Source organism: Anas platyrhynchos, chromosome 1 (assembly GCF_047663525.1).
Source record: "Anas platyrhynchos isolate ZD024472 breed Pekin duck chromosome 1, IASCAAS_PekinDuck_T2T, whole genome shotgun sequence".
Lineage (NCBI taxonomy): Eukaryota > Metazoa > Chordata > Aves > Anseriformes > Anatidae > Anas > Anas platyrhynchos.
The window spans coordinates 131,535,178-131,562,528 of NC_092587.1; the positions used below are offsets into that span (position 1 = coordinate 131,535,178).

Consider the following 27,351-nt stretch of genomic DNA (forward strand, 5'->3'; position numbering starts at 1 on the left):
GCAGCAGATCCACAAGGCAGGCTTTCCAGACTGCTTCTTCAGCCTCAACTCCCGTTAATAAAGCAAGTGGGAGAGAGTGCAACCAACGTTACACGGGGACAATCCAAGGACACCATTTCAGTAACTTTTCTGAAGAGTTACAAAGTTCAATTTAGCTCTAAGCAACTGGAGAGAAAATATGTTGACAGGATCTTTGATGCTTTGGGTTTCAGACTCCATTTCTTGCAAGCAGTGATCTACGGCAGTCGCCTCATTATTGAAGGTTTCTTCAATCCCACAAAAGTTAGAGACCCTTAGTCAAGCAGATATGGGTGCATGCTTCAGCTGCCTAGAGGTGGCGATGGACAAGTCATTAGTGAATACTCTGTATGTTAGCACAGTTAGAGGAATTCTCAATTCACCTACTTACTTAAAAGATACAGCAAAACATATTTTAAAACTTTATTAAAAAAATTTTTAGTTATTACCTTTAAGGCACTAAAGGTGGTCAGAAAATAGTCCCATTTTAAGCATTTTTTCCCTTAATAGGTTTTTCTATTTTCTAAATGCACCAAGAAATGCAACAAGATTACATCTCCCTAACATCTTTGCTCTTTTATACCATTGGAACAATAGCACCCTTGCTAAAAAGAATTTAAAAAATTACTTCTTTAAAGCCCAGTAACAGTCTAGAAAAGAGCAATGGATCTGCAGTGCTTTGCAGCCTTGCTACATTTTCTTCTCACAGCTCACTCTTTGCCTTTGCTTTAAAATTATAGATGTATCTGTCAAATTATTTGTACTTGATATGTCAGTTTATATACTTTCTAAGCTTTTTATTCTCACCATTCTCAGCTTGCAGTCATGAATGCAAATGCATAAGCTACAAACACATAACATTCATACAGACAGCAGGGTGAGGGAAAGTCCCTACAAACTTAAATTATTAACACATTAAGACCTGTTTACAACTGCTTCCACACTCCAGGTTTGCCACCCTGACAACCAGCATTTTTCATGCTTTTACAAAAACTTAGCCCATGTTTTCCCAGTATTTAGTTATCCCAGTGATATTACGATTCCCCAAATATACTTGCCTCTACAGTTCTCCTTAATGCTGACTATGCAAACTAACGCAATATATTCCCCAATCAATTCAGTGACTTAGTAATGTGTCCTCAAGAAAAAGACAATTATACAGATTTATGTTCATATGAAACTTTTCAAGAGGTTGAAGTTATGAAGTTTGATGTTCTTACTTCTATGGTTGCCAGCAGTTATGCAATGTATTGTATTTAAGTTCCAAGCTAGACCAATAAAGTACTTCCAAGTAATATGAGGAATTACTCATAACTTCACTGTTGCATGTTTGCTAAAATACAGGAATAAAAAATATTTGTGAAAACAAAGAATTCCAAACAAATAATGCAGTGTTTATGAAGAATAGTAAGGTAATAAAGGGGGGGTGGGGACAACCTGCTCAAACTCCAAATTAAAAAAATATTTAACTTACTAGAAAAAAATATTTTTCAGTATAATAAACTAAAGCAAAGAGAAAAACAGCGTGTCTTGTATTTTTAGAGTATAAACTTTCAGCACAACAAAAAAATGGGAAAAAAGTACACAAGAGATGAAGCACAATTATAGCAGACAGCACATGGTCTCGGATCTGCACTGGTCTTAAATTTGCACATAACTGATTATACACATTTAACAAGTAGCTCCTCGCTTAAAAAGCAGTGGAAATTTTGATTACGCTTATATGATAACATACTAATGAGACTTCAACAGTAGATGGCCTCCTCTTCTTCCTCCCCATCTCCCATGACTGACAAAAGTTAAAAATAGAGGCTTCCGTTTCCGTAAATTATTTCCCTTTAAACTTTTCTAGAGCACTGAAATTAGCTACTTTGCCAGCTTCCTACATTTGTGTTGGAAAAGAAGGAGTGTTAAAAACATGCTTCCATTTACAGCAACTCGGGAAACTGACTTGTGCGGTTTGTATTACTGTTACTGTCTGTAATTGACAAGTCCTTCTAGAAGGTGTAGGTGTTAGAAAGTATACCTTTGGATACTGCTCACCCAAAGGCCCCTTGCACTGCAGACAGGGCTATATATATTTTGTGGGTAATCTTCTGTATTTGCTTATACTTCTGTATTTAAGCATTGCTTTGCAGTTAGACAACACAGATATTTTCAGGACAAAGCTTCCAATTCCCCATTCAAGAAGAGTTCAATAACTGTGAAGGAGAGAGTAAGAGCCACAGAAAGCCAGCTACAAGTCCCTTCCTTCATGGCCCTTAGCCTTCAAGGAAGTCAGAAGCCACGGGAAGCCTCTGACTTCTGCTGTCACAGCACAGCAGGATCCCAGCTGACCAGATCCATATTTTAAGGTCAGAAAGAACCACTGTCATCACCTAATTGACCTTCTGCATAATGCTTGCCACAAAACTTCAGCTGACAATGCTTGCATCTAGCCCAACATCTCGTGGTTGACCTACAGCATATTTTCCATATTGGTAAGGGAACTGTTTGTTTATATCAAAAAAGATGTACATTGCAGAATAAGTATCTGAACTGTTTATCTCAAAGTACTGAAGACCAACAACAAAAAAATAGGAGGAATCCTGACACCAGTCTGTATCATCTACACACTACCTTACAGCAGTGCCATGCATTCACTAGGAAGCCTGGTACCCTTCATACGACATGGCCCGGTTAGGAAATTTGTTGATTGCTTCTAATTTTGCTAGACTGACATTGTTCTGGCTGAAGTTCTCTCTCCTGGGGGTGTGTCTCATTCTCATCTCTTGTGAGAAGTTTCAATTAAAGCAGCTTAGCCATTGGAAAGAATAAAACAGAGGAAAAAATGCTGTCCCTCCCCACCCCCATGCTAGCATTCCCACAGCAGCTTCACAGACGCTCTCTCTACTACTAATACTGGGATCTGCATTTTTCAGGTCTCCTGCTATCCCTGTGGAAAAATGTTCAAGTTTGGCCAAGGCACAAAGGAGTGGAAGGGTGGGAATGTATTCCTGCACATGCTCAGTGTAACTGTGAAATGCAAAAGCCCTGGTTAAACTCCACAGAATTTAAACTCTACGCAACATGCACTGACATCTCCAGACACCTCTGCTGGCTACAAACCCACCCAACCCCCGTGTGCTGGGACATCACTGAGCTTGCTCCAGCTGCACAGAGCTGATACAGAAAAAACATTTCCAGCACACCCTTGCTCCTCACTCTGTGCCCAGGAGCAGACTAGGGAGACAAGTTTCTTCCTTCACTCCCAATCCGACCCCTTTGGGATCCGAACATCTGAACATCACACGGAAAAAGAAAGCACGGCCTCAACAACAGGACAGGGAAGGACAGGCAGGCTTTGCCAACATCAGATGCCGTCCTCTATAGCCCTCTGCTCTGAAATCCCAGGGCAGATCACAACTTCTCTCCCCTGTCCACTCCACTCCCCATGGTCGCCCACTTCCAATTCCTCAGTAAGCTCCAACTGCAGTTTGCACAAAAGCTGAACTACCAGCTTGGTACCACTGAACTGGAGATCCCTGCCCTCTTCACCAACTTCCACCACCTCTGCACAACGCCATCACTTAAGAGCACTATGATGGTGAAGGGTCTGGAGGGCAAGATGTGTGAGGAACAGCTGAGGTCCCTTGGCTTGCTCATCCCCGAGCAGAGCAGGCTGAGGGGAGGCCTCATGGCGGCCTGCAGCTCCCTCACGAGGGGAGCGGAGGGGCAGGCGCTGAGCTCTGCTCTCTGGGGACAGAGACAGGACCCGAGGGAATGGCATGGAGCTGGGACAGGGGAGGGTCAGGCTGGGGGTTAGGGAAAGGTTTTGCACCCAGAGGGTGGCCGGGCACTGGGACAGGCTCCCCAAGGAAGGGGTCACGGAACCGAGGCTGCCGGAGTTCAAGAAGTTTGGACAACGCTGTCAAACACATGGTCTGATTTTTGGGTGGTCCTGTCTGGAGCCAAGAGTTGGACTTGATGATCTTTATGGGTCCCTTCCAACTCGGGGTATTTTGTGATTCTATGATTCACTACCAGTTCAAGACAATGCCGAGGAGAAGGGCGGCAAGCAAGACCTCCTACTATTGGTAACAAACCATTAATCAAGTTTTTTAATGTACTGTGGCAAGGCTCTTTAGGGGAAAAAAAAGCCAACACAACAGAACACAACCACATAAATTAAGACTGTCTCACAACAATTTAATAGCGAACCTTAATTCTGGCATTTTATAAGGTGTCTGTGTTCAACTATACAACTGCAATAAACATGAAAAGAATTTACACACACATCTCATAAAAGCATCTCCATTAGGAAAAGTTCATTTAGGTGCCAGGGTCCATATCTTAAAGAGCCTTCAAACATCTGGGGGAAGGTCAAAGCGTATTGAAAAAGTTTTGTTCTTTTCTAAGAAAGTCAAGTATACGACAAATGAAAAACCAAGACCTGAAAGGCACTTCTAAATACCCATTGCCAAACAATGGCATTGTAATTCCCAGTAACAGTAATCCACAATATGAGCACTTCCTTCATTGCTCATGAAATGTTAAGACACAACACGGGAACTTGATCTGGATAATATCTTTCAAAAACACCAAATTAATCCATTTATTTGGTAAGACTGGTTAAAAAGCAACAATACCCTGGGAGCTACTTAAGAGAATAATTCATGAAGGAAATTAACTACTAAAATGTGTAATGACTGACTGACCAAACAACCTTTAAACAAAAGTTATGCAAAAGGAGATAGCTACTGGATTTTAAAACATATCTTTACAATATGCTCATACAAAATATTTTTTCATAGTAATTGCAATTAACATCTCCATCCAGCCTCTCTCTCTTTTTTCAAATAAGAACAAGTCTAACTTTAACATAGACTTTAACGTTCCACATGCAACACCAGAAAAGCCATAGAAATATCAGAGATGCAGATTAAATGAACTGCAGAAAAAGCAGAGGAAGGAGGAGAAAAACATTCCCATTTCCAAGAAGCCTTTCTGGTACAGAGCAGTTTGGACTGCTTAAAGTTAAGCTCTACCTAGTGCTACCAGAAGGGAGATGGGACACGATGCTTTGTTTCATACAGAAAATTGCCTGCCTCACAGAGTTGATATGAAGCCTTGTTACAGAAAGAATTCTCAGTTTCACAACTCTTTGGGGTTACTAGCAGAAGAAGCATCCGAACTTTAAGTTTCTGTAAGTCCAATTTACCTACTTCCTTCAAAATTACTTTTGGTAGAAATCTAACCAGCAGTGAGATCCCAAGTCTTCAAAGTGAGGATGGTAGATAGCACTGTCCTCTGAATCTCAGAACTGATCAGCAAAATTTGAGACAGGTGGTACACTTTTTCCAGCAATTTCAGCTATTTCTCATTACTCAAAGATCTAGTGATTCAATCTCTGAGTGGTATGAAAGAGAAAATTCACAGATTTCAGAGGCACTTGAAGCCTGCTTGCTTAGTGGAGTTGAGCAACACTTCAGGAGATCCAGTAAAAGGAAGGCCATGAAGCAGACTAAACCACGATTGCTATTCCAGACAGCAGATGCCTAATGTGTGCTGAAAACTTTGTGACTAAAGTCTGTTTCAGAGACTATGACTTCAAAAATTTACCACTCCAAGGCTATTAAGAAACCCGAGTGAACTGAAAGGGAAACAGCAGAGCACGGGGAAGGCAGGGGAGCATACAAGCATGACAGGAAATTCCAAGAAAAATGTGGTAATGACTCTTATGTACTTACTCTGCTCCACACATTCTTGTGCTGTATCATTTTCTAAAAATCTTTTACTACTACCCATTAAGCAAGAAGGCAGCTGAGAAAAAAATAAAAAATAAGGGAGTACTCACTCTTCCTCCCTCACCTTGTACTTATACCACAGCCAAACAACTAATTTGGAGAAAAGATTTCCTAGTCTGCCACTGCTGCCAGGAAAACCTTCTCTGCTATGACCCTTGTCTAGCTTCCTTTTGCAGGTCTTACCTCCCCCTCATAAGTGAACTCATATGTTTACATGCATTGCCCCTCTCAGCTCTTCCCAGAGCTAAATCCACATGACTCTTATTCATACAATTTAGATTTTCTAACTCCTTTCTGCCCCAGCATGACAGACAGGAATTCCATCTTTACAAAGATGGAAGCTGTCAGAAGAGTGAAGGTACCCCTTTAGTCCACCCCTTCCCTCCTCATAGTCACAGTTGAAAGTCTGATCCTAAATTTTTAACATCCCAAAGAAGTTAGTTAGAATTTGAGGGCAAAATTATCAAGTTAGCTAGAGTACAATGAAGATAACATTGATTACATAAATTGGTTCATACTGAATTAAAGCTATTCCTTGTCCTTTCCCCTTCAGGTATTACCACTACCAGATTATTTTTTTCCTGTCGTTATCAAAAGGGCAACAAGTAAAAAAATTAACAAGCTATTTTAATCACTTTTCAGCCTATCTGATCATTTTCTGTCTCTTTTCAGAACAGCCTTCCGAGACAAGGATACTCACTTCACACCCAGTTAAACCTTGTTGCTCTGCTGCATTTTAACGGAAGCTTAAGTTTTATAGGTATGACTGGTCTAGACCCCCCTCCTTCCCTCTGGCCATGTATTGAGCAATGCATCTTGTTACTAATGCACTGCATTAGTCTTCCCAATTCCTGCAAAACTTAGGGAAAAATAAATGTCTGCATAAAACTAGCTCCTTTCAACAATGCAGCAGTCATAAATGCACTAAATTTAAACAAATAGTCGAGACTGAATTGAAACGCTGATCCTCATCCTGTCGGGGGGAAAAAAATCACCAGAGCCAAACTCAAACTCCCTGGAAGAGACTAACAAAGACTATATATACAACCTAGAGAGCAAAATGCAAGGCAGCATACCAGCTACCAAAGCCATCTGTAAAACTCGCTGCTTTCCGAAGTGGCACCGAAGTGATGCTAAGGGCAGACATCCATGGATGCAAGCACATTTCTACTGATTGAATAATCTGTACTTCTCAAAATCCCAGAAAACACACAAAAGGGTACTATTCAACATTTACTTCTTCCTAGAAAATGAGTGCTGACAGAAGCAAAGGACAGGATGGAACTGTTGCTGCCATAATATAAATCCAGAATTCTTAAAAGGATAAGATGCCATTTGTTGACAACCCAGCCAAAATTATTTCACAATGTAACATTTTACACGATCCAAGAACAGTATGAAAGTAAATAAAAATATTTAAAGAGCTTTTGCATATAGACTAATTGCCTTTAAAAGGAAAACAAATTACACAAATGTCGTTCTCAATAGCAGCTTGTCTAACATATGATTTAATTTAACAGGTCCTAAGATAGTAATGACAGTAAGCACTGACAAGTTCTTCTGGCAACTTCTAACATCCATCAGAATTTTAATGTTGAGAAGAGAAAAAAAATAGTTGTCTTCAGAGCTGCAACATTAATTCTCCTTCTATTTCTTCTTTATAAGTAGCCATGAAAATGCATTCATCTTGTCCTCAGTAAACTGTTCATCCCCACGTATTTTGGGCAACTAAGCCCAGCACATTCTTCCATTGTTTTGGACGTACACTGCTTTGATGTCTGATTTCCAAAACAAGAGAACTACAAAAACACTCTCAAACATACGATCCAGCTTGGACATGTGCTTCCCCACACACACATTAGCGGCAAAAATTGCTGTGTTCCTTTCGCACCGCTGTCATTCGTGTCATTTTATACGTGCCGATTTTGACTGTACAAAACACAGAGCTCCCCGAACAAGAAAAAATACCCGTTATTAGCACCACCTCCTCCTCTCTTTCCTACAGCCATGCAGCTGCAGCCACCGTGGCTGGGCAGAGCTGGCGGCAGCCGATCCCACCGGAGGGCAGCCAGTCCCTGCAGCTCCTCCGCCAGCCCCACGGCACACGTTCCTCCAGCGTGTTCCCACCCAAGGAGCTGGCACGATGGAGCAGGAGACACCAAAAGGGTACTTAACCATTTATAAGCACAGTTTTTCCTATTGCACACTGGCAATAGCCACACGCATCTTACTTGTCTCCAAAAGCTGCCTGATGCCCTTACGGCTACTGCTTTCCACAAACAAAATCCCCACTGGTGAAGCTGCTGAACTGCCAACTATTCCGTGCTGCGATGAATGCCTAATATTCACCCTCATCAGCCTAATGAAAAGAAAACTTTAGCTCAAGCTGCACAGCTACAAGATACAGCTTACACGTGAGAGAAAGTACATTTCCAGAAAATGCAAGGCATCTACACCTATATCATGCTTCGCAATTGTAACATGAATTTTGTAAGACCAATAAACCCCATCAATTTCTAATGCTTCTTTAAAAACATTATGACAACTGATGTTGGTAACAAGTTAGAAAGGAGGAAGGGAGAGGGAACGCACAATTCCATCCTCAGACCAACCTTGCTCATTGCTAACTTTCTTCACGGTGTAATCTGCAAAGCTTCATGCAAATAACTATGTGAAGTGATACAAGATTCAGGGGCTGAGGTCTTCTGCCTTTGGAAGGCTGTAGCTGAGACTGCTTAAGTGTCACTGATTTTAGAACGTGCTTTACAAGGGAAAAGCACAGGGGTCTGAAAACAAAGCCAAACAGGAGAGATGAATCTTTACATTCCTGTTTTATTAGTATGCATACAATCACATTATTCATTTATAAGCAGAACACTACCGTGAGGTAAGAAACGCCATAATTAGTACTCAGGCTGAAAACTCCTTGGGGAGTTTAAAAGTAATGCTACGCAAGAAGTCTGGAGAACTGGTCTCCTACGTCCCAAACCAGCACCGCTGAACTAAAGCCTCTCTAGCTCTGGAGGGGTGTGACTGAAAGAGACAAACATTTCAGGACTGGTATTTCACAGCAGCTACAGGAAGAGGTCCGAAAAGGCACTGTGCTAAGAGAGCTGGGAGATTGGGCGGTAAATCCAAAGCAGGATTTTGGGAGACTGGGAAGAAGACTTGAAGCGCACCTTTCTGTGCTTCTGTGAAGTATCTGAGAAGAGTAATATAACTGTCCACTGCAAAGACTCGATTTATCCTTCCAAGTAGCTATTGTGACTGGGTAATATTAAAAATCTTCCTGAAAACACTGTTTTATTTCCAAGATCTTCCCTTAATAGCAGTTTATTATATACAAAGCATTGTATGCCAATACATTGTGCCAATCAAGAGTTAAGAAAGTTATGAATCCATTTATAATGAATCCATGGTGATATATACTACAATAATCTGCATTTAATGTGTACTTCATAAATACAACCCTACAAGGCATGACTAGTGTCTCCAACTCACACAAAAGAAGGTTGAGGTAACTGATCTCTAAAGAAACTAGTATTATAGTAGAGATACTACAAATTTGCACACTAAGGTAATTACTCCACACTCCACTACATGCAGACACTTCTAGAGTTTGTCCGAACAGGATGTTATGTGCAGACCCAAAGCAGCTCAGCCCTCGCTCAGATATGTACGGGCTGCCAGCTACTTGAGAGTGGCAGGGAGCTTCGTCTAACCCAACCTCCCCTATGCAGGGCTTGTTAGCTCAGGTTCAGTGATGAATTAACCACAGGCACCTGGCTCCCGACCAGCTCAAAGCACGAGCCGGATTTGCAACATAGCATTTAGACACAACTGAGAACGTCTCATAATGAAATTGCTTACTCACCTTATTCACCTCACTTACTTCATCTAGTGGAATAAACTACTCACCCATATTGCTACACAAAGAGCATTTACATGGAAGATCTAGGGCACTGTTTATTCACACCCAAGCTTTCTGAACTCCAGCTTTTCCAGGTAGAAAAATCCATTCTTAATGAAGGTCAAAACTGAAATGAACAATCTTTGCTGACAGCAAAACCACTGGCACCTTCTACACTTGAGGGCAGTTCAGACAATAATATGTCTTTGACCCTTAGGGACAAAAACTGGCTGCTGGCAGCTCCGGGAGGTTCACTAAGAGCAGGTATCTCACCAACAAACCTTCTGCAAGACTCTGTATCTCTTCTTAAGATCACACTGCTTGTTCACACCTAAGGGAAACCAATGCTAAAAGCCAGGCAGCGTACTGCAGGTCACGTAACCTAACAGCTACACAGGAAGCTTACATTTGTCCAGTGCTTTGGTCCATTTTTTTGTAATAATGCAGCCACGTGAAGATACACACATCCCACAGAATGGTTATAAGCCAAGCCTGTACCATAAGATCTGGCACATCATCACCTCAAAATGTGTTTATATTAATTGATTATAACTGTTCTTATCAATCAAATGGTAAAACCATCACTTGGTTTTAGGAATTGGCTTCTCTTTAAGTCAAGTGGCTACTAAAACCAGCAGGCAGAGATGTAAAAAAATAAAAAAAAATCAAGGTCTTGGAGTCTGGTCTCTTATAAAAATATGGATATGCAATTTTTATTACTAACACTATTAGTTTAGTGCCTATTTGGCTTTTATTCCATTGATCGGTTTCAATTTTTTCTGAAAGCCTCCTGGTAATTCAAATACTCCAATACTCTATAGAGTTCAGAGCAAGCAGGGGGCCCAGCAGAAAGTGAGATTTCCGTGCTCACACTGCATCAGGTATCAGAAAATCCACTCAGGAGCAAACAGAAATACCCCAAAGTGCAAGGCAAAAAGCATCCAGCAGAGCCTTCACCTTCCCAGACACCGAAGTTGATAGCTGTAAGACACAAGCCCACAGGAAACCAGGCTTTTTTAGTTCCGGGACTCGTAGAAATACCTGATTTCTATAAACAGTGACATTTTCCACATCTACCGCAAGCTTCTTCAGCACATCAAGTTCAGTATCCTGCAAGGCATCTCCCTGCCCTGCCCTAGACATTCACGTGCAAGCTACCCAAATATTTTCCCTTCCAAAAGTTATTTTCTTTAAAAATACATTAAATATTTCCTTTAAAATCCACAGCTAGTCCTATTTATGTGACTATTTGCTGGGTGGAACAAAGTTAGATGCTAAGCTGGAAATACCATAACAGCTGAGTATTTTAACTGGCAACACCCTTGTAATGACATGCCCGTGTGTCATATCAGCTATAGACACCACATCTTCACAAATCTGACATCTCCCAGCTTGAAAATTAATTTAGCATGTTTATCAGAATTTTACATGCACATTCGCACAGGCATTCTTGCATTGAAAATACCTAAGAGCATTGTATCAAGTGTATGTTCAGGAGTTTGATGCTCATCAGTAACCATCTCAGTAGCAGGTTAATCCACCACCCCTCCAAAACTGCTTAAAGCTTTTGTGCCGTGCCACAACACAATTCATGTTACAATAATTTTTCTATAAAAATAAAAACCCAAATTGTAGGTCATGCATTGTTTTTAAATGCCGAAATTTGATCTCTTTACAGATAAAAATCAATAGCCTTATTGCCTGTACGGGTCCATCGATACGGGTATGCACTATTTACATACATTAGCGCTGTTATACAAGCAACTTGTCCTAAATAAACAAAAATTGTATAAGAATGTTGCAATTGCTGGTGAACCTAACAGTGCTGGGTTTGGGAGCTGTGTTTTTCCCCAAAAAGTTGAAAGAAAACACATGGTGATACATAGGAAGATTATGCTACTCTTTCTTTAAGACAGGCACCAGAAGTTTTAAGAAAAGACAGGTTCATTCCCAATTTCAGTATTTCCTGAGTGTTTTGTTGCCACATTTTATAACTTGAACTTCGCTGATGTTTGTTTTGTTGCATTTTATAAATAAAACAGGGCAAAAGCTGAGAACTGAGCAAACCCGGGATTCAGCAATCCAGCAGACATCTAAGTCTTGATTAAAAATATTTCTCCTGATTAAAAGCGACCCACCCATGAGAATCAAAGAGATAGGAATTTGGAGGCATGCCAGTTCATACAATAACTATGTTTATTTGTCTTAATAAATATTTAAGAAACATGACTTGTGGTATTTGATACAACTGAGCCCGGTTAAAAGGCCTCTCTCCATGACATAAGCAAATACCGTCTACCCTCTTTATTTGTCCGACTTCTCCAACATTCAAGGCTAATCTAGTTTTAGGTCAGGAAAAAGACTGCGGTCTGTCATTTTAAACAAACCATTGTAGTAAAACGTGAACAGGAAATTCCTAACTACGCTGTTCAAAGAACAATGATTAAAAAAACAACAGAAACTTACAAAGTACAAGGAGCCTACAGACTATCACAGGACAGTTTGGGTGGAAAAAAAATCCAAAAAAAAGCGGAAAAAAAAAAAAAAGAAAAAGGCCTATAATTACCTTGCTCGGTATTTTCCCTTCCTCCTCCGCCCCCCCTTGCCCACCCCATTGCCTCCGCAGGGGCAAGGGGTCCTTCAGCCTCTGCCGAGGGAGGCACATTGGTAACTGAAGGGGGAAGACCGCAGTATATACAGCTCTGTCTGATACCTTGGAAATATCCGGCCCGCGGGAGTTAGCGCAGGCATGCCATTCATTCCACAACATATAAATGCCCTCTTTAGAGCCTCAGCTAAGCAGCAGTTTCATTTGGATTTTGAGGCACAGGTCTGCCTTGTTTTTCAATAAGCAGCAAGCTATTTTTACTGTGGAAAAAAAAAAAAAAAGAAAAAAAAAAAAAAACACGTTTTAAAGGCATGCCTACTAGCATACAGACAGTATATAAAATGGATAAAATGTGGATTCAAGGAAAATCTCCTGCATTAGCGTTCTATTCATAGCACCGATTTCCCTCTCTTCAAAAAAAGGATTTTTCTCCTTTTTAATTTATACCAAGTGTGATGTGTTAAAATGTTTGGAAATTCTTTAACCAAAGTACTCTGACAACTATTTGGGTTTTATTCTCAGAAATCTGGATATCTGACTATCTTCACTGATCAACAGAAGAAAGGAAAAGGATACATGCCTAATTTGAGACAGAAATCACAGCTAAAGGGAACGATTTCACTTTTAACATAAAGTGCTAACAACAACAACAAAACGAAAACATGGAAAGAGCCTCAGGCAAACTTAACAGTAAAGATACCCTAAAAATATCTGGATATGGGTACTAGTATCAAAATCTTCAACCACTTTGAAAAACAAGCCTCAGAGTACATATGTAAAAGGTCAGAGACAGAAAAACGAACATATGATCCCTACAGAACTGCATTCTGAAGAACACCATTCATGGGCTGGAGGGTGGGGAAAACGTTTCCACAGCCAGGACACTATCCACAGTTTCGGGGTGTTTCTAAAGGAATCAGAGTCCTGGACACAGGGTAATTTATTTTTAAAGCAGACAGACAAGCCTTTTATAGCTGCTCCATGGCTTCTAAATGTAAAGAAAAGGAAACTTATGGTTGTGATTAAGGTCAAGAATAAACATGATTTTCTTTATCAACTGACTTCAGAACGAACAAGCCAAATATCTGAAGAACAATACAGGCAAACAGTCATACGTGCAAAACTTCAAAAAACACAGATGTTCATATACTGTACGTAATTACAGAAAGCAGATTCCAAAAAATTGTTAGAGTAACTTTTAATGGCAGAATGATGGAGTAGTATTTCAAAACAACAAGACAACTTTCTAAAAATTCAGAACCCCTTAAATGTAAGCTGTTAGGGGAAGAAAACATATAATCAACACTGTCATTCAGATGCTGTTGCTGAAATAATCAGATAATGGCCAAAAGGCTTCCTACAAGTCAGAAATGGTGAATGAAACAGTCTTTAAACCAAGGATCTGAACTGAGACCTGGTCAGTAGTAACGATAGCAATGAAAATGTATTACCAGCTTAAAGCTGTTCAGCAGACCTTGTGCAACAGGCTGGAGGACTCAGCTCGCTCCTAGCAGGCAGATGTCCAGAGCACACAACCCGCTCCATCATCACTGTTACCAAACAGAAGCCACGAACAGGCACGGACAGATCTGCGAGATCACTCCCAGAAGGAACTTACCCAACACGCTACTACAGCCTGCCGTGGCACCAGCAAGTTCATCTGCACCCGTGCCGAGCCCTACAAAGGAGGCACTTCACATGGCAGCACAAGGTTTACAAAAACGGGCTGTTTTCCATAATTGCCGCAGTTTTATTTAATCTGTCAGGTTTCTAGAACAGAGTCACAAATTTTACAAATGTTTGTTAAAATAAATAAGTAAAAAGCTCACCCATATGTACCATCTGGTGTTTTGTCTTTTATTAAGTCATAGAAAGACATCGCATAACTTGGCTTAGCATGAAAACAGGTTTACATCTAAGGCCCAATGAAAAGTTCTTTTTTTTTTTTTTTTTAAATGCACTTCTGGGAAAAGTTAAGATTTTTTTTTTTAAAGCACATGACACTCCTAGGAGACAAAAACTTGGGACATCAAAATTTGTGCCAAAATCTCCACAAGCTATTTTTGAAAATGCATTAAAAATGAAGATGATGGATCATTCCCTAAGATGCCCTTGAATCTGCAAGAAAAGACTCAGTACAAGTAACTGAGGGGTCCTTAAAGGCCATTCACAGCCAGCTACTGTCCCCTCCAACGCCCTCCCCTTTTTTTTTTTTAAATTATCATGGCTTAGCAAACCTTCTACAGATCACTTCCCAGAAACACTTCTCAGCTCCAACCTTCAGAATTGTAAAGTGAGAATAACGGGTACTAACAGATAGTAAATCCTGGGGGTGATCAATTTTTCAGATGATTAAATGGCATTGCACAAAACATTCACATACTCCTTCCTATATCTTTGTGTTTGGATACATGCTCATGGATTAGAAGACTTTTTGCTCTGAAAACCTTCTATTGTATTTAACTTAAGAAATTTAAAGACTTCTCCAAAGCTTCATATAAACACATCCAGAAAACCAGTAAAAAAAAGACAAGGAGGAATTTGCAAAGCAGCTTATTTTACAATAGGAAAATAATTCCTGGAACTGGAAATACAATATCTTTATAGCACCATCAATCAATCAGAACCTAAGAGTCAGACTGATCATAACTATCTCAACATTTTACACCAGAAACAGGCTAAAGGGAAAGACTTGCTTAAAGCAAAAATGTAAGGGTTTATTTCATAATCCAGCAGCTAATTCCCCCCCCACACACACACACACATCACCTTCCCAAACAGAAGGCACTTAACCAGCACATGTCAAGAACAGCAATCATACTCCAGAACTCCATCAGTTCAAAGTGACTTGACTGAAACTAGCTGGTCATTATATATATTAAAAAAAAAAAAAAAAAAAAAAAAAAAAAAAAAGCTTCTTAAATTCAGTGCATTACATGGCGTTACGGGAAATCGAGGAAAAGTTCAGCTGAATGAGTATGCAAGACTGCCAAAGCCCGGAGAAGTATTAAACACAAACAATGAGACAGGCAGCATCAGGACAAGCACTAGGACCTCTTGTGCCCCGTCTCTGAGCACACTCCCCTTGACTAAGGCAAAAAGCTTAGGAAATCCATTATTTTTAGACTCCTACGTTGTAGCTACTTTTGATTAATATAAGTGAAGTGTCACTTCTTTCTGAAGTCCTTGCTGTAACTAAGTACATTAAAATACTGTCCCATTCGTGTATTAAACTGCAATTTCCCAAGGGTTCAGAACTAAAAGAAGTTTTCACATCAGATTTTCCTCTTGATGACTTCAGATGTACTCCCCAACTTCCCCTAGAGGCAACAGAAATTCTGTAATTGAATTGGCCCAACTAAGCAGCTACATTAAACTCAGAATTGAAATTCAAATGTCCATGCAGAGTCTTGAGTACATGCTGCCTATTTATCGCAGATCTCAGTACAACCATAACCACAAGAGCAGGACTAGATTTTCCCTTGAATAAACTATGAGCTGGCAGAAAAGCAAAGGTAATACAACTCAAAACAATGCAAAGTAGTTTTTTAATGTCATAACTCAATACATTGCATACAGTTGGAAATATTCATCTGAATATACAGTACAAATATACAGGTTCTTAAACTGGAACCTTACAGGTTACCTACTGGTGAAGACTTTAAATGCATTTTCAATTTTATTATATAGAGGAGATAGAGAAAGTGTATCTTTCTCTACACTAAGTGTAGCTTTTTCTGTCTCATAATGGATAACAAACAGGTCTAATATGTATTTCTCATCAGTTACTGTTAGAGACCATTTAGATTCTCCAACAACTGATCTATGTATGAACCAACAGCTGTGATACTTTTTTAATAAATTGTTCTTGGGTTAACTTATTTTGAAGTTTGGGTTACAGAGACCTATGTACCATATCAGATCTTTAATACTGCCAGTCTTGGTTTTATCCAAAAGATGAAATCTGAGGGAAACAGAAGACACAAATGTTTAAACAGTCATTTCCAAATATATGTAATACCTTCTCCATCCACAAAGCATCCCTACATTGCCAAAAAGCAAATAGAAATGTCAGTTTAGTTTTTATTCTGAAAGTTCCGTTTTTAAGCACGCATGGCGTTGTTGTTCCAGTCAAGTAACTTTGGACTGTAAGAAGTGTGACACAATTTGTTTATGCTGCAGAATTGGATAATTATGCAGCATTTTCAGCCATCTTCCCAAACACAGATAAGCCACTCTTTCTAAGAATCATTGTGTGTTAAGGTTAAAAAGTCTTAGTTTTAGCTGTCTAAATGGGAAGCCAATATTTAATAAATCAACTTTGAAATATTGCATGTTCACAGCTTTGATACCAACCTTTGCATTTTGCCATAAGGAATACTAATCACTGTACGTGTGAAAAACCTTCAGCCTAAGTACAATATAAATCAAAATAGTTTCAATGACGTTCTCTATACATATTTCATCTTGAAAATAACTCTTTCAGAAAGCTACGAAAGATATCTTCTGATCCTCTGCTGCCAGTTCAAGGCTGTTGATACCACTACACTTTATTTTTGTCCCATTGCCAATTAAATACGCTGACGTAGAAAAGTCTTCAAAAGCAACAACAACAAAAAAAATACAGCAATACCAGTTTTTGATAGTCGCTAATTCAGTCCCTGATGGCAATCAGCTGTTAGCCAGCACAGAATCTCACCTCAGTCCCCCACACTAGAAGGGGACAGACCGGACTCATCACTGGATGCAAGAGACCTTCGTACTCTAGCAAAGCACCCACAGGACAGGAAAAAACAGGCCAAGAAACAGGAACTGAGAAATACTCCAGCTTATCTGAAAATACAACATGCATCTCGAGCTAGTCTCACTAGGTAGGAGCTGACTCAAATGATTCAACGTGCCAGGAGAACTGACAGGGCCGTCAACTTTTAGCAGAAGCTCTCCATGTTTTTAGCACGCTCTGAATGTGCCAAATCCAAATTAATGTTCCTATCTGGAACAGAATCAAGAAACGAGCAAGGCCCCTGTAGCATGGCAGAACAAAACCTAGATCCCCATTCCCTCGCCACTGAACAATTAAGAACCAAGGGGTTTATCTCCACAAAGCAGGCCCTGAACTGGGCCACAAAAGAGGCAAGGCAAAAACATGACACCATAGCTCCTGCTCTTCTTCATAAGCAGAGAGCCAAAAGCCTTGTAAACCACGTAACTTCAGCATTACAACCACTTCCTCCTCTCCTAGCTGGAAATTTCAACCTTTATTCCTTCCAGTCCCATAGTAACACTCCCATCGAACAGTCTTTTGATCAGCTGTAGCCCAAAATACTGGTGGTAAAGCCACTTTTTCCAAGGCCTCTGACAGCTGCTTCGTTGGCTTTGCTATCCCCTCGACGTGCCTCTCCTCACTCCACCCTTCCTCAGGTACACCCTGTGCCTCCCCACTGAGCCGAGATCCTCCCTGGAGGTACTCCACTGTCAACATCCTCCCGGTATCGACCCGATCTCATACCCAACTCCCTCACACTCCTCCGAGGCGCCGCGCTGCCAACATCCTCCCCAGCTCCCCATCTGATCGTACACCCGATCCTCCCAGCCGCCTCCTTCGCTCCCTGCCAGCGATGGCAACACTTGCCATCGACTCCACCAACCCTTCCTGAGCACTCCCAAGCTGCTGCTGAAAACCCAGCCTCCTTCCCCAGATCGGCTCTGCAGGTTGTACCTGCCCCTCACAACTGAAAAGCCACTTCCACACCACTACCCAATGGACAAAGTTACAGTGAAACCTGTTTAAGACACTTTTGTTACTTTTTATACATCTATACATTTTTTATACATCTGTCTGACATTTCAAAGGTGAATCCTCACTTTTAAAAAGGTAACTTGAGATGTTTTACCGTGGGGGTACTTTAGAAGTCAGTAGTCAGGACTGCCATTCACGAAGAGGATTCACCCAAGAGGGTTTTAAACTGACTCATCACTTTTGCCTAAGCCAGATCCTTATTGAATTAAACTTAATTGCCATAAGCCATTTAAATATCCATCTGCCCTGAGGGTAAGTCAGCTGAGGGAGCTGAACAGGCCAAAACCCACCCTTCCCTAAAAGAGAAAAATGAAATGCTGAATAGCTTATTTTTGCCAGCTGGACTTTGTGTGAGGTTGGATAACCACCAGTACCAGTGAGAGAGATACAAGACCATGAGGCTGGAGGGGGGGACACCGCTGCTTTTGGCAACAGGGAACCACTCGCTCGGTGGTGCTGTATTGTGAAACCTTGCTGAGCGTGCAGCCTGGGCTGCCATGGAGAGGTAGAGCAAGTCCCTCGAGGTTGTTCTCCTCTTTGGCTAGCTTCTTGCAGCCAGAAACAAGTTGAAGATCACATAAAAGCTGCGATACTCCCTGGCTTTGCTGGTGAACATGAGCGGTCACATCTGTAGCAGATAAGACATTCAGGAAGTTCTATTTTTAACTCTAGGCAGAAAAAGTATTAGTTTTACTGTTTCGCCAAAATACCAGCTCAATACTTCTGTTCAGCCTCATGTGCAACTTTACAAAGCTCTACCTTCCCGTAATCAATGTGAAATTATAAACCAACATTACATTGAACAGACACCTCTACGGTGCTTGTTAACAGGACTTTGCCTGCTATAGATAAGTTCTTAATTTTTTTATTGCCTACAACTCATTTGTTCTCATGTTTGCGTACTGCTGTCACTATATTTACATTCACTGAAAACGCGAAGTTGTTATCTCTCAAACTAAACTTATCTCTAAAATCCAAGCCTAAATAGGATTTTTTTTTTCTTGAGATAACAGAACTTCAGACCCTAGCCTCATGACATTTCAAATCTTGTATTCTCACATGTGCAGTTTATACATCTTGAAAAGCAGACACTCCCCCCTCCAACCTTTTCAAAGACATTCGTTCAAGTACTTAATTTTCTTCTAACAATGCTTGGTGCTGTCTAACAATAATAAATACAATCGCTATGTCTACAGTGACTCGCATATGCATTGGTCTACACACAGACGAAACAGTAAACTACCTTTTCTGATAGTTTCGAGCACTAACAACATCTGACAGACCAAGGTTTCTCAGATTATCAGATCCAACTTATAGGCAAGACAGCCAATACCTCTGCACAGAACCCTCCAAGAATTAGCCCTTGTAACACGTGCCATTGCATTGCTGCAGCTCACTGCAGTCACAAGCCCTAATTTAGTCCTTTCTAGCCAGCATACAAACACAGCAAGGCAGGTGTCTGCATTCCCTGACTGCTGAAAATACTTAAATACCTCCATCTAGAATTCACTAAAAACTACACGTGCACAGGAGAGGGGAAAAAAAAAAAAAACTTTTACCTTTAACAAAGCATTAAGAAGCTTAACAACACTCTTGGTTAATGAGGTAAACTTGGCTCTGTAGCTGTTCGGATGCATTACCACATGTGAATTAGGTCTTGCAGTTTTATGCTATCTAAGCCAGATTTTCAAAGTATATATATGTTAACCTGCAAAACCAATCAAATAAATCAGAATTCACCACTATTGTACTAAAAGGACAACCTTTCATTTTCAGGAAGAAGGAGTGGATGCCTCCCACCTCTACTTTCTGAGACACTGAAACATTACTAAAAACATTTTAAAATGTTTATCCTCAATTACTGGAGATAAAGCACTCATTTATAACTATGTCATATTACAAGAGTAGTTTATCAGAAAATGTGAACACGTATTTCATACAGGTATTGCTTACTTCATCCAGGTATCTAATTCAGAGAGCTGAGATCAAGAAAAAAATGCAATAATTTAAAATTAATTTACCACGAACCAGCTCATTGTTTATGTGTTATCAGAATCTAACAATTGAAAGCAAGGACTGAGTTTGAAAACAAACTCTGAAAATGCACAGACATTAATTCTGAGACTCTCACACCTATGCTTATTTTGAATCATAAACAATTTCATACAAGTGCCATATAAAAGTTAAACATCTGCCTGTTTGAAGACCTACCAGACTGAATGAAAAAAATAGATATATGAATCGAATAGAATGCATCTCTCTTCTGAATGGCAAAGAAATAAATGTGTCATGGCATATAAACGTGACACTTTCAAAACAAATGTCAGCTACAGCATACCTTTAAAAATATTACTGGACTATTTTGAAGAACTAGAGCACAAGCATGTCCCGATGGGTCGGGGGCTCAGGGCACCGCAGCCCTCTCTTTCCACACGTGCTGCAGCCCATACTCCCAGCCGCATGCCAGGAGAGCAGTCGCACAGCTGCACGGCTTTCCCATCCACGCTGTGACTGCATCCAGGCTTGACATTTGCACAGAAAATTCAAAACATCTGGATCTCGAGCAGTACTTTATATGCATTGTTTTTCATACAAATTCTACCAAGTCCACTGTATTCGCTGCTAACTTGAGGTAACCACATGATGCAACTGCAGTGACCCAGATGTCTCAAGTGGCGGGGGTAAACTGGACTTCTTCCTTGCCGTGTTCAGAGAAACAACCCGGAGAAACTCTCCACTTTCTAATGAAAGCATGGCTGCTCTGCCAATCCATACGAGATATATTTAGCTAGATATATTATATATAGGTCAAGTGATGTATCATGCAACAGAGGCAGCAAAAATAGATGCTCACAGACAATGGGGCTTCAACTGATAGCTGACTTTGGCAAAAAAAAAAAAAAAAAAAAAAAAAAGAATCAGATAATTTCATCTAGACAGCTAAAGGAGTAGAAAAACTATTCCAGCATTTAATATCTCTTATTATTAAAAAAAATATATCCGATTTCTGGTTTCAACTTCTGCCTAGCAGACACTATTATAAATCTATTAAACAAAAGAGATCTGAAGTCTCAGATATCATAATCTCTTTTTACAATCAGCATTCAAACCACTTCTTAAACACCTCTTCAACTGAGTAAGTTCAGCTCCCTTGCTCTCTTGGGAGAGCATGTTTTCCAGATTCATACTTACTTACTCATTCTTTTTTTTTTTTTTTTTTTTCTGAAGACAACCATCTTCATCTCTTGTGACATTAGCTCTGACAGCCTAAGGAGCTAATTTATTTATAAAATCACAACCAAATTAGTATTTCGTCACTTCTGCTCACCTTGAATGATTTTCAAAGCATCACTTCCAAAAATATTTTTTTGTACCCTATAGGTTAATTTTTTTTTGACATTAACAGTCTGCATCGCACAAATAAAACACATGATTTAACTCTGTCCTGTCATCATCGTGTTTTCAGAGTGAATATTACAATGATCAACAATTAATTTTTCTTCCCATTCCACAAACAGCATTAGTTTAAAACAAAAATGTGAGCTAACGCAGGTGACAAAATACAACAAAATTGAAGTAGACAAAAAAAGTCTGAAAACACACAAAAACTTAGTGCAAACTTTCAAAAACCGTGGTGGTACTGTGTTGTTGCCTTCATCTTTCCCATGCTCGGCAAGAGAAGTATTTGAATTGTAATGCTGAATGACACTGACCGTAACTCTCGGTGCAGGGGTTTAAGCCCAGCCTAGAAAAATGCTATTTGTGATTTAAACGATTCTCCTGATTGTCAATGGGCTGCTGAATGCTGTCAGCTGGGCAGATACAATGCACTACGCTGGCTGATACTCTCTGGCCTTGACAAAGAGGCCACTGCCTTTCCAAGGGTACCACACATGGGTGCTCCAGAAGATCCTTTGCCTCACTAGAGGCACGTCTTCCAGTTTCAGCAAAAGTTTGCGTAGCCCTTCTAATCTAAATCTGTTTCACCTCCCAGCCCTTACCTGTCCTCAGAGCTGCTCCTCTCCAGGTCTCAGGGGAGGCAAGGTATGGAAAAGTTTGTCACTAAAAATGCTCTCGATGCAAAAGTAGCAATAGCTCAGCAACTTAAACCTGTAGTTTTCTAGCTCTGAATATTTAACAAGAATATGGTGTAAGTTTCCCATTCGCCATCTCCTATTCCTTTATAAAAACCGAACTGGGGGAAAGAGAAATCGCATGACGCAGCATCACGCTTTGCTTTGCTGTAACAGACCACATCGTCAGAGCAAGCTAGCAGGAACTGCCTTTGTCCTGCTACACAGGAAGAAGAGACGAGCGGGGTAGTACACTTGCTAAACACCAAATAAATGATGAGAATGAGGAGGAACCCTGAAATAGTTTGGGAGAAACAGCCCAAACTTCTGGACTTTTCTGCCCATTACCCACTTCCTCGAGCTGTTCTGCAATGCATTCCTAATAACGCATACCTGCCTAGTGACTTCCTCAAGCCAACTCCTTTCAAGCACGCTACCCTTCCCTGCTTATTTCGACCTTCCATAATTCAGATTTTTCATCAGTCTCCTCCTCCAGCACATCTTACACCACCTGACGTTTCACACCTCGTTCTTGTCCTTCACCTTCCAAGTCTCTCCTCCTTCTCCACAGGCTTCCCAGCACGCACGTTTTCTGCCTCTGAAGACTCCCCATCCCACGCGGGTGCTCCTTCTTTTCCCTCGGGGTTCCCTGCACAGCCAGCAGAGAGCTGACACCCTCACACCCTGAACCCTCACCAGACCGGTTTCTTCTCACCTGTTTTTCCCTGTCCTACAGGTTTTCAGTCCAGTTCCCCTACTTTTTGCTTCCCAGCCTTCAGGTGCCTTCTCCCTACCCCCAGCTCCTGATTTGCTTTGCTCCTCACAGCTCTCCAAAACATCCCCCCTCCTGTAAAATCCCAAGGCCAATCCCTCTTGTTCCAACCCACCTCTTCTACAAGGCCAGGACTCTTTCTCTCTGGGTTCAAGTTCACCAGCTTCAAGAATTAAGATGCTGCTGAGGACGCAGGACAGAAGAGCTACCTGATCTTAATAAAGATACCAGCAGTCCAGGTTGCAGGAAGCTCCTGCAAACACAGCTGCTAGAAATACAAGTCCTTACCCAACCCATACGAATTCTTCAAAGCTTCCCAAACTGGCCCAGATGGATTATTTCTCCATGCAAAAATGCTGCTACACCTTGCGAGTTTAAAATCCTCATTCCAAACCAAGATGATTTAAATCTTCAAACAAACAAAGATGATAACTCACATTAAGAAGCTGAAGGAAACAAATCAAATCATCTCCCCTGGTGAGGTTCTGCAAAAACAGCACTGTCTCTTAGCTGAAGTTTCCACAAGCAAAAAAATCTAACAAAAACTCACCAGCTTGGAAAGCTTTTGCCAACAGTTTTGGCTAAGCATCTAATCACTTGAAAACACAGCCTTGTAACAAACAGCAACTGTAGTAAGACCTGGTGCCACAAAGATCATCAATATCAACCACAAACACAGTCAGTCTTTTATAAGAGCATTCACGATCCCCAGTTATTGACCAGCATCTCCATATACTAAGTACTGTGCAAACACGAGATAAAAAGGCCATTTGCTGCCTTAATCTATTAAGATAAAAGACAACTACTACAGCAAGAAGAAAACGTGCACTGAATGGTTCCACCTCAAGACCTACAGGGTCTGCTAGACAACTGTCTAGCAATCTACACAGATCAACACAATAATCTCCGTCAACCTAACCACTGATTTGATACCAAAGCAGCTTCTCATATCTGCTCATTTTATCACTCTCCTACTGTTCTCCCTTTTCTTTATTCAATTTTTCCTACCCTAAAAAGAAAAAAAATCATATGGCATCCACTTCTAGGTCCTTTATCCCCTTTAACTCTGTTACCTTGATTTACCTCTTGCTCCTATTACCTTCTTTCCCAAACCCCCAAATCCTTCATACAGCACATTTCTCCTTCCTTAACTTCTCAAAATAGTATTTCCTTCTCTTCTTGGCTTCAACAGGATTATTTTTTTCTTAAATCAAATAACCGCTTCATATTAAATTCACTAACCTAACTACAAAAGGCAGAGAAATCTCAAAGGGAATGCTGAAAAAAAAAAAATAAACTATTAAGTCCCAGCTACAGAGAAAGAGGAGCCCGTGGGGATGCTTATAGGATCACTGCCCATAGGAAAGCTTGGAGGTGCTGATTCTCAGAGTTTGGGTCATGTGCAACACGGCCCGAGGTCCCATAATTTCATCCAACTCCTCCTGGATAGAAATGAAACCAACACACCAGGCACGGAAACAGGGGGCTGATTCGTCACTCTACGCCAAATTGACAATGCCGAGGCAAATATGATACCAAACACATTATTCTACCTTACTTTTTCAAGATCTTTTTGCAGAAAAAAACACCTTCAGTACCATCTCCCTGCTGCTCCGACCTTTCCTTCCCAAACGCTGGCAGAACACAACTAACCTGACCCCCTCCTACTTTGTTGCTGGAATCCGAATAGCTGCAGTGAAAACTCAAAAGACCAGCCACCTTCCGCTATGCAACACACAGCCATCTCACTGCACTAACAGCAGCTTGTTCTCAGCCAGAGATCAACTCTGCAGCCATAAAACTAGCTTCTGCTGCTTGAATCCTGTAGAAACTGTTGACATTTCGTCGTGGAAACGTTGTGTCTTTTCTACCTGCCCCAGTGTAACTGTCTCAATCTCTGCTCTACAGCCAGCTCTCCTCACCTGATAAATACATCTCGGTTTAAACACTGGTGTGAAGTATTTAAAGAAATTTTCAAACGTCGCGTGGCATTTCAATTATTTCTTCAAAACATGAGGTCCTAATTTGAGCAGTGCTATTCGAATCGCACGGTGCTACATCGCCACTGAGTTTAAACACTGCGGGGAATTGCTAAGTCTTTTTCTTTGCTGTCTCTACATAAAGTTCTCCAGGAGACGAAACTGCACACCCCCTGAAATTTAAGGGAAAGGACGGCACGCAGAGAAGCCACAGACACGTTATTGTGTCACCAGTTACCTTTAAAGCAGAGTACTGCAAGTAAGCGAACGTTAAAAAACACACAGATCGCTGCAGAAAAAAAAATGCGCTAAAGCATAACAACAAGCATTTAATACATCAGCAAAAAATATGTGCATGCGTAAGTATGTCTAAACAACGAGACAAAAGATCTTGATCTCGTAGGTAAATATTTAGGCTATTTAAACAGCTATGCATCATTGTGCAAGACGGCAGGAATTGCTCAAATTACTCCAGTCTTTAACCCAGACTGCGCTTAAATGTTTCTGTGGCCTGCTTAACATTCCTGGCATAGCTCTGGCAAGGTAGCTCTGGCCGAAGTTCAAACTGTCCTTGTCCAACTTTCGCTTACTATAAAAACATTGTTTAATATAGGAAAGCACACACGGAGACATATGTTTCTCATTTCGCAGACACCTCCAAATACTGACACTTGTGTTCCGCAGCTCCGCGTGGAAATTTTTGGGCGAGCGCGTTCAAAGCGCGGGTGCGTGCAGCAGGCGGCACCCTCCGCAGATATTCCCCTGTTTTAAAGTGAAGCTTTAAAGCCCGGACAAGTTTTAAGCCTTTATGGGCAGCTCTGTCAGAGGGCGCGCACCCCACAGGGTGCAAACCCTGCTGCGATTCACCCCGGGCTGCCGAGACCCGGGGCCGGGACCGTGCCCGTGAGCCGGGGCCGGCTCCGAGCCGCGGCGCTGGGGCCCCGCTCGGCCCGGCCCGGCCCCGCCGCCCACACCCCGCCCGCGGCCGCGGCCAGGAAAATGTCGCCGCCGGGACACGGAGCCGGCAGCGGGACCGCGGTGGGAAGGGGGGGATCCTGCGGGACGGGACGGGACGGGACGGGACGGGACGAGCCCAGCCCGGCCGGGGGCTCCCCGCCTGCTCCTGCCCCGTACCTGTCGCGGGGGTCGATCCACGAGGTCTGCCGGGTGTTGTGGTCGATGTAGAAGACGCGCCCGTCGAAGTCCCGCGCCTCCTCCCAGCCGGCGGGCAGCGGCAGCTCCGAGCTCTCCCGGCCCCGCTGCCCGCCCGCAGCCGCCGCCGCCGCCGCCGAGCCGGGGCCGGGGCCGGGGCCGGGGCCGGAGCCGGGGCCGCCGCCGCCGCCCTGCCCCGCCGCCCCTTGCTGCTGCCGCCGCCGCCGGCCGCCGCTCAGCCACGGCATGGCCGCCCCAGCGCCGGGCCGCCGCCGCCCAGCTCCGGCACCAACCCGCTCCCCGCCCGCCGCCGGGGCAGCTCCCGTCCCGCGGCCGCCCGCCGCTTCCTCCCCCCCCTCCTCTTCCTCCTCCTCCTCCTCCTCCTCCTCCTCCTCCTCCTCCAGCACTAGCAGGCGGCCCCGCGGGCAGCGGGACTCGGGCGGCTCCGGCTGCGCCGCGCCGGGCTCATCCTCCCCCGCGACAGCCCCGCTCGGCGCCGGGACCAGCCCCGCCGCCGCTACAAACCCCGCCCGGGCCCTGCCCCGGCCCCGGCCCCAGCCCCAGCCCCGGCCCCGGCCCCGGCCCCGGCCATCTTCCCGCCCGCCCCCCCTCGCCAGGGCCCGGCCCCCGCCGCCGCCTCCACCCCGCCCGCCCGTTCCCACGCCGCCGAGGGCCGGGCCGGGCCCCGCGGGGAGCGGCGCTTCCCCCCCGGCCTCCCTCCTGCCCCTTCCCCCGGCTCGGCCCGGCTCGGCTCGGCCCGGCCCGGCCGCCCCTTCCTCCGCCGCCCGCGGGGGAGGCGCCGCGGAAGCCGGGCCCCAGCCCGGCCCGGCCGCTGCCCCCCGGGGGCGAGGGGCGAGGGGGGTCGGCGGGCGGCATCCCCGGGAGCCAAGTGTTTGTGAGGCGTGGGTCAAAGCTAAGCCACGGCACCAAGTATTAAGTCAGGGGTTACAGTTTCTGTGATTTTAATTATGTCTCCCAGGCTTTCCGAGCCTTTATTTAGCTGAGGTAGGCGTTCTCAAATGGCACAGGTCTGTATTAGCAATGCCTTGGGACACTGGATTTTCTTGTTCAAAGAATATAAAAAAAAAAAGCCCTCTGCACCACAGCTCAGCTCTCCCTTCGTTGCCTTTAACGGCCTTGCAGCGATTACCTTAGCACAATATCTGCACAACAGCACCGTGCCAAGACGCTGCACCAGTTCATAGTACCTGGAAGCAGCGGAGCCAGGTCGTTATAGTAATCCACCAAGACTA

General features: G+C 42.8%; 1 protein-coding gene across 5 annotated transcripts in view; it reads right to left on the reverse strand.

Annotated features, from left to right (window-relative positions):
• The window catches only part of WWC3 (WWC family member 3), a 99,747-nt gene extending 73,114 nt beyond the window's left edge, over nt 1–26,633 (reverse strand). For 3 of the 5 annotated variants that reach the window (XM_072029553.1, XM_038173032.2, XM_038173031.2), the window contains exon 1: nt 26,081–26,459. In XM_072029553.1, the coding sequence (XP_071885654.1) occupies nt 26,081–26,346 (266 nt within the window). In that variant the 5' untranslated portion in view covers nt 26,347–26,459. Of the gene's footprint in view, nt 1–12,280; nt 12,378–26,080 lie in introns of those variants that run through there. The other 2 variants (XM_038173030.2, XM_072029560.1) reach the window with 2 other exon arrangements.
• Nucleotides 26,634–27,351: the final 718 nt, after the last annotated feature.